Source organism: Plodia interpunctella, chromosome 14 (genome assembly GCF_027563975.2).
Source record: "Plodia interpunctella isolate USDA-ARS_2022_Savannah chromosome 14, ilPloInte3.2, whole genome shotgun sequence".
NCBI classification, from domain to species: Eukaryota; Metazoa; Arthropoda; class Insecta; order Lepidoptera; family Pyralidae; genus Plodia; species Plodia interpunctella.
The window spans coordinates 2801608-2813183 of record NC_071307.1 but is presented as its reverse complement, the minus strand read 5'-3'; the positions used below and the strand labels follow the sequence as shown (position 1 = coordinate 2813183).

Sequence of the window (11576 nt, the reverse complement as noted above, 5' to 3'; positions counted from 1 at the left end):
TTTCGCCTTCCGACTTGTCCGTGGCGCTTTCATGGCTAAACCTTTTGATGAAATTTAGAATATATATATATTAAAAGCTAGTTAACTATATTAGCTTTTACGCGCAGTTTCGACAATAATGTACTTTTTCCTGGAATGAAAAGTAGCCTATGCCCTTCTCAGTACTCGTACTACATGTAGGCGAAATTTAAAGGAGATTGGTTGAGTGATTAAGTGTGAACACTGAAGAGGTTATAAATGAACAAACGTACTTTCGCATTTGTAGGTAATATTACGATAAACCAAGGACTACTGGAGGGCAACAGGTAGTGTATAATAATGAAAGAAGAATAATGACTTCATAAATGAAAGAAAACAAATATTGAGGTGATATTATGGCTAGAATAAGAATATTATTTATTTACAAATAATGTTTGATAAATTAAATGCTTATTTACAGAAGTATAACCGATTAACTAAAAATTATTTTCAAATATTTGTAATAATCTTTTTATTTCTGCTATCCTAGCGGCTTGGGCTTGCACAGGAATCATTGCCTGTGACACTTCCTCACCTTTTGCCAATATTGTGTACATGCTCTTAATGTTATTGTCCATTGCATCACAAGTCTTCCCTACTGCATCTTTATAAACTTCCATATTCTCAGCCGTCAATGATGAGTTTGAATGTAATATGCCTGATAGATTTTCTATCAAGTTATCAACTGATTGAGCAATCTTTTGTGCCTCATATTCAAGATCATTTAATACTGTAATATCTATTTGTCCAATTTGTGGTGCTAATATCTGCCTATAAAGTTTTCCAGATGGTGTACTCGATCTGGATGCACTTGAACTTCCAAATACTGGTGTCTCTCCTCTTTTAGCTATGGGACTCGATAATTTGATCTTAAATTCTAGATCATCTGCAACGTAATGAGTCATGTCACCCTCATATCGCACATGCCCATCAAGATCCAAAGGAAATTTTTCTTGTTTGCGATTTTCTGATGGCAAGTCATAAGGTCTTGATGGCCCAGGCCCTTTGTCTGATATCTCATTGACGTTCCCCTGGTCTGAGTGGAAAGATATTTCACTATAAGAAGCAGTCATGCGGGCTGATATTTCCTCATCCATGTCTATATCTCCTGGCTTGACAGACGACCCATCAATAGTCTCAGGGTCTGTGGAGCTAGGAGACATTGGGTTATTCGAATTTGTAGCCATTGTTCATGTAGATTCTGAAAAAAATGTATTAGTTTAACCAGCAAATCAAGACTTTACTCAATAGTAAATTAAAAGTGGAAGTAGAAAATACAAATAAAACAAATGTACCTATTTCTTTAGTAAAACCAATACGTATTATCTACAAAATTTTACTATCTATTAAATTTGTAATGATTTAATGAACTGTTTATCATTGATGATGGTTTTATTAAATTATTATTATTTATTTTAAACTAAACCAACTGAGTAACAAGGTGTGTTGTTTTCCTGAATGACGGATTGACTTGACAGTGACAGTTCAGTGTACTCTACTCTATGACTTCTATCCCTTCTACCTTGCTACTACCTACTAATTGAGTTTAGTTTTGTGATTGCGACACTTGTTGGCGTGATATGTTAAAGAAAGAAATAAATCTTCTGTGATTAAAGAAATAAAACGCAATATTTTTTTAATGCCAATATTAGAATCTTTGTTTGAATCGCAAGTACGTTTTGTTTTACCCTCCAGTTGTAACTTTTTATATTATTAAATATATGAAACTTGACTCACTTCATGGTAAGTACCTACCTGCCTATTTTTCTACGGAATAGAAAATCTTCTGGGAAAATCCCGTCGACGAAACTATTTCATTGAATTGGCAACATTATTGCACGATTTTTGAGAATGTCAAAATTGCGGGAATTTTTGACAGACAGTCAGTTGTCAATAAACAGATCTCGTAGATTGAATGTGAATTACTTTTGAATCCGATTTATTTTGTCTTTTTTTAATTTCTTCTAGTTGAATGTGTGTTTATTGTTTATAAAACTAGATAAAGAAACTGGGGACTCTATTTGGTGAGTGCTTATTTCAAACGGGGTTGGGAGCAGATCGTGCATTGTCCATTTTTAACATGGCGCTTCACGGCGACATGTGTGGATGATAACGCTGTAACAAAATCGTGTTTTGTAGTCATACCACTAGTGTTAAGTACATTTGATTTGTATTTTTTGAAGTTTTAATTGTGTGTTTTGTTGTTCGTCTGTTACATAACGGGTTTGTGGGCTTGTATGTAGCATTACGGCACAAGTACTGCAATGGTGAAAACCCGTCGCAGTAATGGAGAGATCGGGGAGGTTGACGATGGGAATTATACTGTAAACGACGTGGGCAGCGTCTCTGATGAGAAGGTGACATATCCTCGTACATTGTAGTATGTTTTATAGAGATTTGCCTCAGCTGCTTTGTTTAGAATACCTGTGTGAATCAACTTCCTGTCCCCATTTCCTTGTGCAACCTGTGCACTTTGTTGCATGCGCTTTTCTGTGTGAATCCTATTATTTATTGGGTTTATCTTAAAGGTGCACTCCTGAATGTCTGATTATGATATAATATATTGAAATCCTTATTGCTATTATCCCATTACATTTGACTTATTTGTCCTTTGATGTCAGATGGTTTATGAGCTATTGTATGTGTGGCTTATATAGATTCCTAGTGTTTCTTGTGTGATACTAATGATCCAAGCTATTGGAACATGCAATATCTACCTTTTTCAATGAATTATTGTATAAAATTTAAGTGACACCACCAATTATTATGTCAGCCTTTTTTAATATATCTCGTGGGGGTATTATTTTCATGGATGAATATCATGTTGTTGGTTTGCTTGTTGTGTGAGAATAGAACAATACATTCACAAACATTAATAATGATGAGTCTGTATTTGTAGGGTTTCAATAGTATGACTCATAACATAGTTTGTTTTGAATTTCATTTGGAGCATCTGGTCCTATAACTTGAATTAAATTATTACATTCAAATGAAACAAGAAATGATTATTTGTGAAATTATTAAACAAGAATTAGAAATTATCTTGATTCTTTACTCAATATTTGATTACCAGCTCACTAATATGTGGCATTCCATGAGAAAAGAGAAGTCACTAAATATATTTTTTTGCTCATTTTAATATGTGCATAGTTAATGTTGTAAGCAAGCGCCTTCCAAAAGTACCTTTTTTGTGGAATGTCACATATATTTCTGTAACGAGCATCGGTCTGCCTTTCTGCCCCATTCACTGTGAATATATCAAGATTATTTGTTAGTTTAAGAAATCACATACATCTGACTGATGTCTTAACAAATGTGACAACCCTGCCATTATGTTTACTTATTTTTAAAAAACAGTATGGATAGCAAAAAATATAGTCCATAGATAATATTTGAGTAAATTATATATTGGTCATCTGATACATACAATATTTGAATAAATATATTCAGTTTAGTATGTCAATAACTAGATAATGTTTTATGATAATGATGTTTTGTTATCATTATGAAAACCACAATTACTTAAATGACTGTGAGAACTTATAGAGTTTATACAATGGGATATAAACAGTTGATTCAACCAATACATGTTTATAAATTTGTAAAGTTCAATAACTCTTGATGTTGTGGATGCTGAATGTATCAATAAAACAAAGAATAATATTCAAAAAATCTAACAAAGCTATGAGGAGTTTTAAGAAATGAAATAACAAAAAAATAATGTTTCACCTAGTTATTTTCTAAGTTTCTTTAATTTAATAGTCTTTTTTTTTTAATTGCATCATTGGTATTTTTTGGCAGCACATAATGCAGGTGATCAGCATTTTACAAATAGTTCTGCACTATTTAATAATCTAATAAATTTGTATTTTATACCATCCATACTTACACTTATTTTTTAAAATCATTCTTGGCATACTTTGACAAGCTAAGTTGAAATGTTGAGTTACATAAACTGAATAAGCTTCATAGATTGTAGTTAAGAATATATTGGGCATTTCATAGGTACATTTGAATGTGCAAGGATCTTGATTGAGTTATTTTGATTTTTGGGGAAATTGAAACTTATGTTTTTAAAGTTTTTAATATTTAAAACTTCCAAGAATGTATTAATTTGATAATTGATAATTGTCTTTGGATTACCACACTATAATGAAAAGAAAAGGATATTAATATTCATTTGTTTATTTTATAAAATTTCTCTTCTCAATCTTCACTTTATAAAATTTTCATTAAGGTTGTATCTTTTAGGCATCCAACTGGTCCCAGCGTGAGTTGAGAAGTAGTCAGTATAAGGTGGCAAGAAAGATCCAACGCTGGCCTACTAAATGTAAGAAAGTTTCTAAAAAAATATTTTCTTTTGCTTCTTTTACAACACTTACCTTCAAATATCTGTCTAATTAGATCATTTTGTAATTGATTTAAATTTTAATTTTTCAGACAGTCGCAGGCGTCGCAGTATCATGATGCCTCGAATAGTGTTCCCTGAGAGTGACACTGAACCAGAAAAGTATTCTAGAAGGTAAGTTCCGGTATTCATTTCATATCTTTTCATCTACCTATTCATAATATGTATAAAAATCCTATATAATTTATAGTTGGAAAATAAATTGAAAAATATATAAATATTGGTATAATAAAATATAAAATTTAAATAAAAAAATAAAAGAATCTTCTCTTCTCTAATTATTGTATCGCATTGTTGAAAAATTGTTATTGTATGGAGTATATATCAGGTGACATATTTGGGTTTCTCTGTAAACTAGAAACTTGTATATCTCAATTAAACAATCTTAAAAGTTATTTTAAAAAAGTAAAACCATATTTCTATCTCTTTAGTAATGGCGATTACATCATGTAATGAATATATGTGTGCAAATTCTCTATTCAATTAATAATGTGTTTATTTTATTTTTATTTACTTGAACACTTGACACAACATTTTTTTAAAGATCCAGGCAAGTACGTGTCTTCTTCGCCGACGACAATGCTTCGTCTAGCCGAATGCGACGCAGCCGCGGGCCTAGGAAGAATTACGTCGAAGATAGCGAAGATAAACCTATACAAGAAAGTGAGTTTTTGTGAAGTTTTCACAGACAGAGAAAACACTTCGTCATATCTTCCATTTCGCTCATACTAGAAAAGCCGCCAACCTGCTTTCAACCCTCTTTGGGAAGGCTAAGTGTCCTCAGTCGCCTTTTACGATATGAAGTGGTTCTGTGTTAGTGTGTATAGGAGATTACACGCCATATATCTCATGTATATATATTTTTGCGTTATTATGTAAGTCGAGAAATATGTCACTAGCGACCAGCACGGTATAAGAGGCTGTGTTGATATATAAACCTTCGTTAATAAATTGTCTAAACAACAGTGAAAACTACATCAAATTCAGTTACGTGTTTAAAAAAAGAAAGCCATAGACGGCGGGCGAGTTTGTGTTATATTATGTTTTATATATAGTGATAATTTTTAGATGTGCGAAGGAGTTGCCGCAAACGCAAGCTGCTTCACCACAGCTTCAACGAGAGCTGGATCACGAACGAGCTGAAGGTCAAGGGTTACCCCGACCTGTATGGCTTCCCGGGGTCGAGCTCTTCTGATGAATTCACCTCCGGAGACGAGGCGAGACGGGACACCGGCAAGAAAGTGCAGATCGTAAGATTTCTTTATTCTGTGGCAACACCTGCCACGCAACATACACAACGCCGCAGACGCAAAAGCCGATGGTATAAAGGGAAGATTTTCCCTTTGTGGCGGATACCTCGTTCTCGCTACAGTTCCATTTTTGAAAAGTAGTTAGACATCCCAACTAATATAATGTAAATGCGAAAGTAAGTTTGCATGATCTATTCAACCAATCTTCTTAAAATTTCTACAGAGTAGGAAGTAGCCTAATTAGGCTACTTTTAATCCCGGGAAAAAGTAATTTGCAGTGGAAAATTCACGCAGGCGAAGCCGCGGCTAAATGCTTGGTTGCAATTTATGGAATGGATTTCTACTGCAAGAAAAATAACACTAAATGACAACTTTATTGGAATTTTAATTTGGCTTAGTTTTTTGTTTAACAAGTTCTGTTCATATTTCAGAATAGTCACCCACCTACCAACACTGATGAAGACACACAGCTGTCCCGCCAGAGGAGGACGTCGGCAAGGTTCAGTACCAAAAAGGTGAGAATACAGAAAAATCACTTTCTGGAATTTTTGAAATGAATAATCTTTCTTGCACTCAACAAACATTTTACTAACACGAACTTAATACAAATAAAACTGGAATACATGCAAATAGGTGAAGGCTCGAGTTTTACGCTGAACAAAATGCCCAGCACTGATTTTCAGCCCTCAGACATTTGATTTATCTTCTTTCATTATGTGAATGTATTTAAAAAAAATATTTTATACACAAGTAACCACCCTATTAGATTTTTTAATTCATATTCTATTTAACAGAATGCAACGGAAACAGATTCGGAAGACGAGAACAACCAAACGGTCATAGAGAAGATAGAAAAGAAACCGCCTCCGGAGGAGAAAAGAGAGAGAGACGATGTGAAGAGAGATGATGTTGAGAAGATGGAAGAGGAAACAAACCAGGAGATCAAGACTGAACAGGAGCAGAACGCGCCGGAGGAAGGCGAGAGGTTGGTCAGAAGTTACAATATGTGGCCGTTAAAAGGACCTTATGGCGGCTAGCACTTAGGTCTTTAATGCCGTTGTTTTGTATTGGAACAACGGCAATAAAGACCTAAGTGCTAGCCGCCCTAAGGTCCCTTTTGATTTGGACGACCACATATAACAAATTGGGGAACCCGCGTTATATCATTTGTTGTATATTTTTTTAATTCTTACTTTTTTGATTTTATGCAAAGTAGTGCCAGCCGCTTTGTAAAGCGTCATTGACTATTAGACTTTGGAGATTTATGGGAATCGTGTACTTTCGACATAAAAAATATCATATGTGTAAATCTGATATCAGCTACTTACCTCAATACTAGATGTAATAAAAAATGGCCCAGCCATTTGAGCATGAAGAAGTAACAAACAAATTCACACATTTTCGCCTTTATAATAAAGTATTAGCACACTAAGCGGGTTGGGTTTTAGTCCCGTCCTCCAATGGATGGACTTTTTTGTAATATTTTTTTATGAATAAAATGAATGATACAATAAGATATAATAAAATTATAAAATATTGATCGAACACAAGTTGCCCTGTTTTTTTTGTCCACTGAATTTCCTTTTGTTGTGAAATTACTACTTATTTGTTTGATTTTGTTTTCAGAAATCAAAGACCACTTCGAAGTGTTAGGGCGACCAGAAATAGAGGCAAAGTCAGGCCCAAGAAGGACGATAGTCAACAAGAGACAGGTAATGATTCCTATATCTCTCTCCCTTACCCGAAGAAGATAACTTCTTCGCGTCTTTTCCGGTTTCATTTGGGACCGTGACGCCGTGTAATTTGGGATCTGTTTAATAGATAAAACAAATATTGGCGTGTGATTCCGCCCTAGAATTAGACCAATTTATATCTTCTTGGATGTCCCAAGAAGCTACTAAGGGACACATAACCTTGGCAACTGACAATAGTGACTAGACAATAATAGTTTTCCCAAGTAGAGTTGATGTTAGGTGGTTGGTTTAAAATCACAGCCGAATCTTCGAAACGTGTATGGAATTTGTGGGATAAGTACATGTTTTCATATTCTTATTACTGAACAATTATGTGACCGACCTGATGGGAAGTGGGTGGAATGTATTTGTATATTTCAGCATTAGAGTTAGCAATAACACATTCGAAAATAAAAAAAGCAGAGTCGGGCTGCGAATTGACGATGCGCCCTTTACTGTCTAGACACGGAGATGAGAGATAGATAGATAGAGAGAGTGAGAGAGAAAGAATGGTCAATGGTCTGTAATCTAGGCATGTCAACGACCATGTAAAGTGGAGACAAAAGGTAGGGTTGACACTCGGATGAGAGCGAGAGAGCGAGAGAGAGAGAGAGAGAGAGAATATATCTGTACGTCTCAGCATCGGAGTCGTCGTCGTCGGAGTCCGGCAGCGAGCTGGCGCCGCGCCGCTCCAAGCGCACGCGCAACCCCAAGCCCGCCTTCGTGCAGCTCGCGCCCGGGGAGACCCGCGGCAGAGGTACTAGCTAGAATCATATCAATATTTATTTATCACCACTAATTTACAATAGCCCGAAAACACACTAAAGACACTGTCGACCGATGCACTTTGTTCCTAGAGTCGAATTTCTTACGCCTCCATGCAGGCCATTGTGGGGGGGTTGAGAGATGCGGGGAATTTGTGAAAAATTTAATACAGATACAATATCGTGTGTTTCAATGTAAACGCTGGTGTCTGTTTCGCCTTTAACATGGATAGATCTTAAGATCTGGGGCCACGGCAACGCCCCCGCGTGTCGAGCAAATTATATATTAATCTATGCCATCAATAAAACAGTTTGCCAAACTCTGCGGTTTTGATTTACATTTGCTGATTTTTCCTTACGGGAAGTAATCGCACACGCAAACTAATGCAATGTATGTTCGCGCCGACATATAAATTAATCGTTGATTCTACTAATCCTATGTACTATACTACTTCCTACTAATAATATAAATTCAAAAGTTTTGATGTGAGTGAATAATTAAGAATGTTTGTAACTGGGCGGATTTGTATGACCTTTCATAAATTGACTTCCATCTACATCATCACAACATCGTAACATTTATTTTCGAAAAGAACTGTTTAATTCGAAATAGCCGTTCGGTTGTTATATTTAATGATGCTCACTGGACTTTGGTCACTGCAGACCAAATTGAACTTAACGACATAAAGCTTGCTTAATTGCGACATACAGTGAAATGCAACAATCATTATATTAATATTAGTATGTTTAGACAATATGTACTAAATTTATGAACTTGTTTTGCCTGCAGCCAAAACATTTACGATTAGAAAGAAGCCATACTCCCTCAGGGAGAGGAAACCTAAAATCCTACGCCGAAAGACTATCAGATGTAAGTCTGCTTTGCTTTTTTCTTCCATTTATTTATCCATTATGTGTTTGTTACCTATATGGTTTAATATAAAGGTATTCTATTGTGAGTGAGGAATAATAGACTATCTTTTGTTTTACCTTGTTTTTAGCAGTCAAAATGCTAGAGCAAAAAAGTAAAATCTTCGTCTATTCAACTTACAAATGGCCAGTAACTTGATTGTTGACAGTTGGACGGAGCGGTTGGACCACTGCCACAATAATAATAATAATAAAAATAAATAAGGCAATTTAATTTATTTGACGCTTACAATTAAATGTTTTTGAAAAAATGCTTGGATCTTGATGTATAACCTGCTATTGTCTCCAGCACAATCGCCGTCTAGCAGCAGTAGCAGCAGCACAAGCTCCGACACAGAGGAGGATCTCAATGTGTCTATGAAAAACAAAACCAAGGGCAGGTCAGTTTAACCATAGATCTTTGCTGTTTGGCGGCTGATACATATGAGAGTGGGGTACCCATGCAGACGAACGAAAAAAATAAATTTTATACTTGCTATAAAGTTTTGGTATTTGGTATCTTCTTGTCATTGTGATATTATATGGAAATTCACACTTTCAACATTCAACTTCACTTTTTGTACGTTTCGCTTTGTTTTAGGCAAAAGACTAAGGCGAATGAGGACAAGAAAACAGATAGAGCATTGAGAGATATACAGCCGATTGAAGTTGACGGTAGCGTGAGATTTTCTTCGGTAAGTTTTAAGCCCGCTCGTGTTTTACTCTACACAATCAACATAAACACGTTAACATTCAACAAAATGTTACAAATCTCGAAGTCATTAAGCGCTTTCATTATACTTTAATGGGAATTAAAAAATATTTAATTTTACTATAAATAAAATGATCAATTTAATTGACATTACCATGGTTTCTTATGTGAATGCATTTGTATATTTTATTTTATACGCAGAACTACTTGCTGGCCAGAAATATCTCTTTGTAGGCGAAATATTGACGACAAGAAAAAAAAATGTTTAAACTGTCTCACAGTTTTTCGTCACAATAAACTTATGTTAATTTCTTAAAACATATCAAGTTAAGTTCCTTTAAAACTTATGTTAAGTTCCTTTTTTATCATGTATACCTGTATTTACAAATAAATATTTTTGATTTGATTTGATTTCAGGTGGGCGGTCTAGAAGAGCACATAAAATGCCTGCGGGAGATGGTGCTCTTTCCCCTCATGTACCCGAGCTTGTTCCAAAAGTTCAACACCCGGCCAGCCAAAGGGGTTCTGTTCCACGGGCCCCCGGGCACGGGGAAGACGCTGCTGGCGCGGGCGCTGGCCAACGAGTGTGGCCGCGCGGGGGGCCGGAAGGTGGCCTTCTTTATGAGGAAGGGCGCCGACTGCCTGAAGAAGTGGGTCGGTGAGAGCGAAAGGCATCTCAAGCTGCTGTTCCAACAGGTCGGTTGTTTCATTTCTTTTGTACTAGTGTGTATTTCTTTTGTACTAGTGTGCTGACACTTATTACCCTATTAACCGAACGTGGTTTGTTTATGTAAATAGACATTTTAATTCATCAATAATATTTTGTCAACATAGAGCAATCACGTTCGTGCTGTTCCAAGACAATGCTACAGATTATTTCACTATGTAAGATGTTACTTCACAAATACATATAGGTTATTCTACCTTCTGTTATCAGTTACCAATATCAATCAAGTGTTGGCCCCACAGTGGTGACACCCACATTGGTGCTCCCACACTAGCAAACAGACATGCGGCCCACTTGATAGGTGATTTTGTAGCCAAAATATGACTGCATACTTATATATTATGATTACTTGAGATTCAGCCTACTAAATTACATACATACACCGGTCACTTTATAGTGAATTAATATTGCTAATATTGCATATTGCTTTTTGAAGACTACTTATATAGAGATAAATAAAAATTAATTAATATTTATTTATCTATACTATTATTATAAAAAGACAAGCGTTTGTGAGTTTGTAAGTTTGAGGCGGATAATCTCCAATACTACCCATTTCAAAAATTCCTTCACCATTAGAAAAGTACATTATCCAAGATTGTTATAGGCTATATTTTATCTCAAAATTCTCACGGGAGCGAAGCCTTGGGTAACATTTACTTTATTTATATACACAACATATAGTGTAAATATAAAGTTATTTATATAAAAAATCTCAAGAAAAAGAGATAAATACGATACGATAAACTCAAATATGTTTTGTATTTTGATGTTATAATATATGTGTAACATCGTCAGGCCAACAAGATGAAGCCGTCGATAATATTCTTCGATGAAATCGACGCTCTGGCGCCGGTGCGCAGCGTGAGGCAGGAGCAAGTACACACTAGTGTGGTCGGCACGTTGTTGGCCGAAATGGACGGCTTATGTGACAGGTTTATAAGCTTTATTTTACAATACACAATACAATATTCTTTATTGCACCAAAAGCGAAATTTACAAAAAAAGAAATAGCACCATACAAAATATAAAGGCACAAAGGCGGACTTATCGCT

General features: G+C 35.4%; 2 protein-coding genes across 7 annotated transcripts in view; one reads left to right on the top strand and one right to left on the bottom strand.

The window, feature by feature from the left end:
- The window catches only part of LOC128675400 (ATPase family AAA domain-containing protein 2-like), a 29984-nt gene that overhangs the window by 2016 nt on the left and 16392 nt on the right, over window positions 1–11576 (top strand). For 2 of the 6 annotated variants that reach the window (XM_053754797.2, XM_053754795.1), the window contains exons 1-14: window positions 2116–2375; window positions 4270–4348; window positions 4459–4540; window positions 4971–5089; window positions 5495–5676; window positions 6108–6191; window positions 6471–6661; window positions 7303–7388; window positions 8050–8166; window positions 8964–9044; window positions 9393–9483; window positions 9684–9777; window positions 10212–10490; window positions 11320–11456. In XM_053754797.2, the coding sequence (XP_053610772.1) occupies window positions 2283–2375; window positions 4270–4348; window positions 4459–4540; window positions 4971–5089; window positions 5495–5676; window positions 6108–6191; window positions 6471–6661; window positions 7303–7388; window positions 8050–8166; window positions 8964–9044; window positions 9393–9483; window positions 9684–9777; window positions 10212–10490; window positions 11320–11456 (1715 nt within the window). In that variant the 5' untranslated portion in view covers window positions 2116–2282. Of the gene's footprint in view, window positions 1–1885; window positions 2043–2115; window positions 2376–4269; window positions 4349–4458; window positions 4541–4970; window positions 5090–5494; window positions 5677–6107; window positions 6192–6470; window positions 6662–7302; window positions 7389–8049; window positions 8167–8963; window positions 9045–9392; window positions 9484–9683; window positions 9778–10211; window positions 10491–11319; window positions 11457–11576 lie in introns of those variants that run through there. The other 4 variants (XM_053754801.2, XM_053754799.1, XM_053754796.1 and 1 more) reach the window with 3 other exon arrangements.
- On the bottom strand, window positions 368–1494 carry BORCS6 (BLOC-1 related complex subunit 6). The gene is made up of 2 exons (XM_053754807.2): window positions 1314–1494; window positions 368–1219 (listed from the first exon to the last, which is right to left on the bottom strand). The coding sequence occupies exon 2, from the start codon at window positions 1203–1205 to the stop codon at window positions 456–458; it is 750 nt and encodes a 249-aa protein (XP_053610782.1). The 5' UTR covers window positions 1206–1219; window positions 1314–1494; the 3' UTR covers window positions 368–455.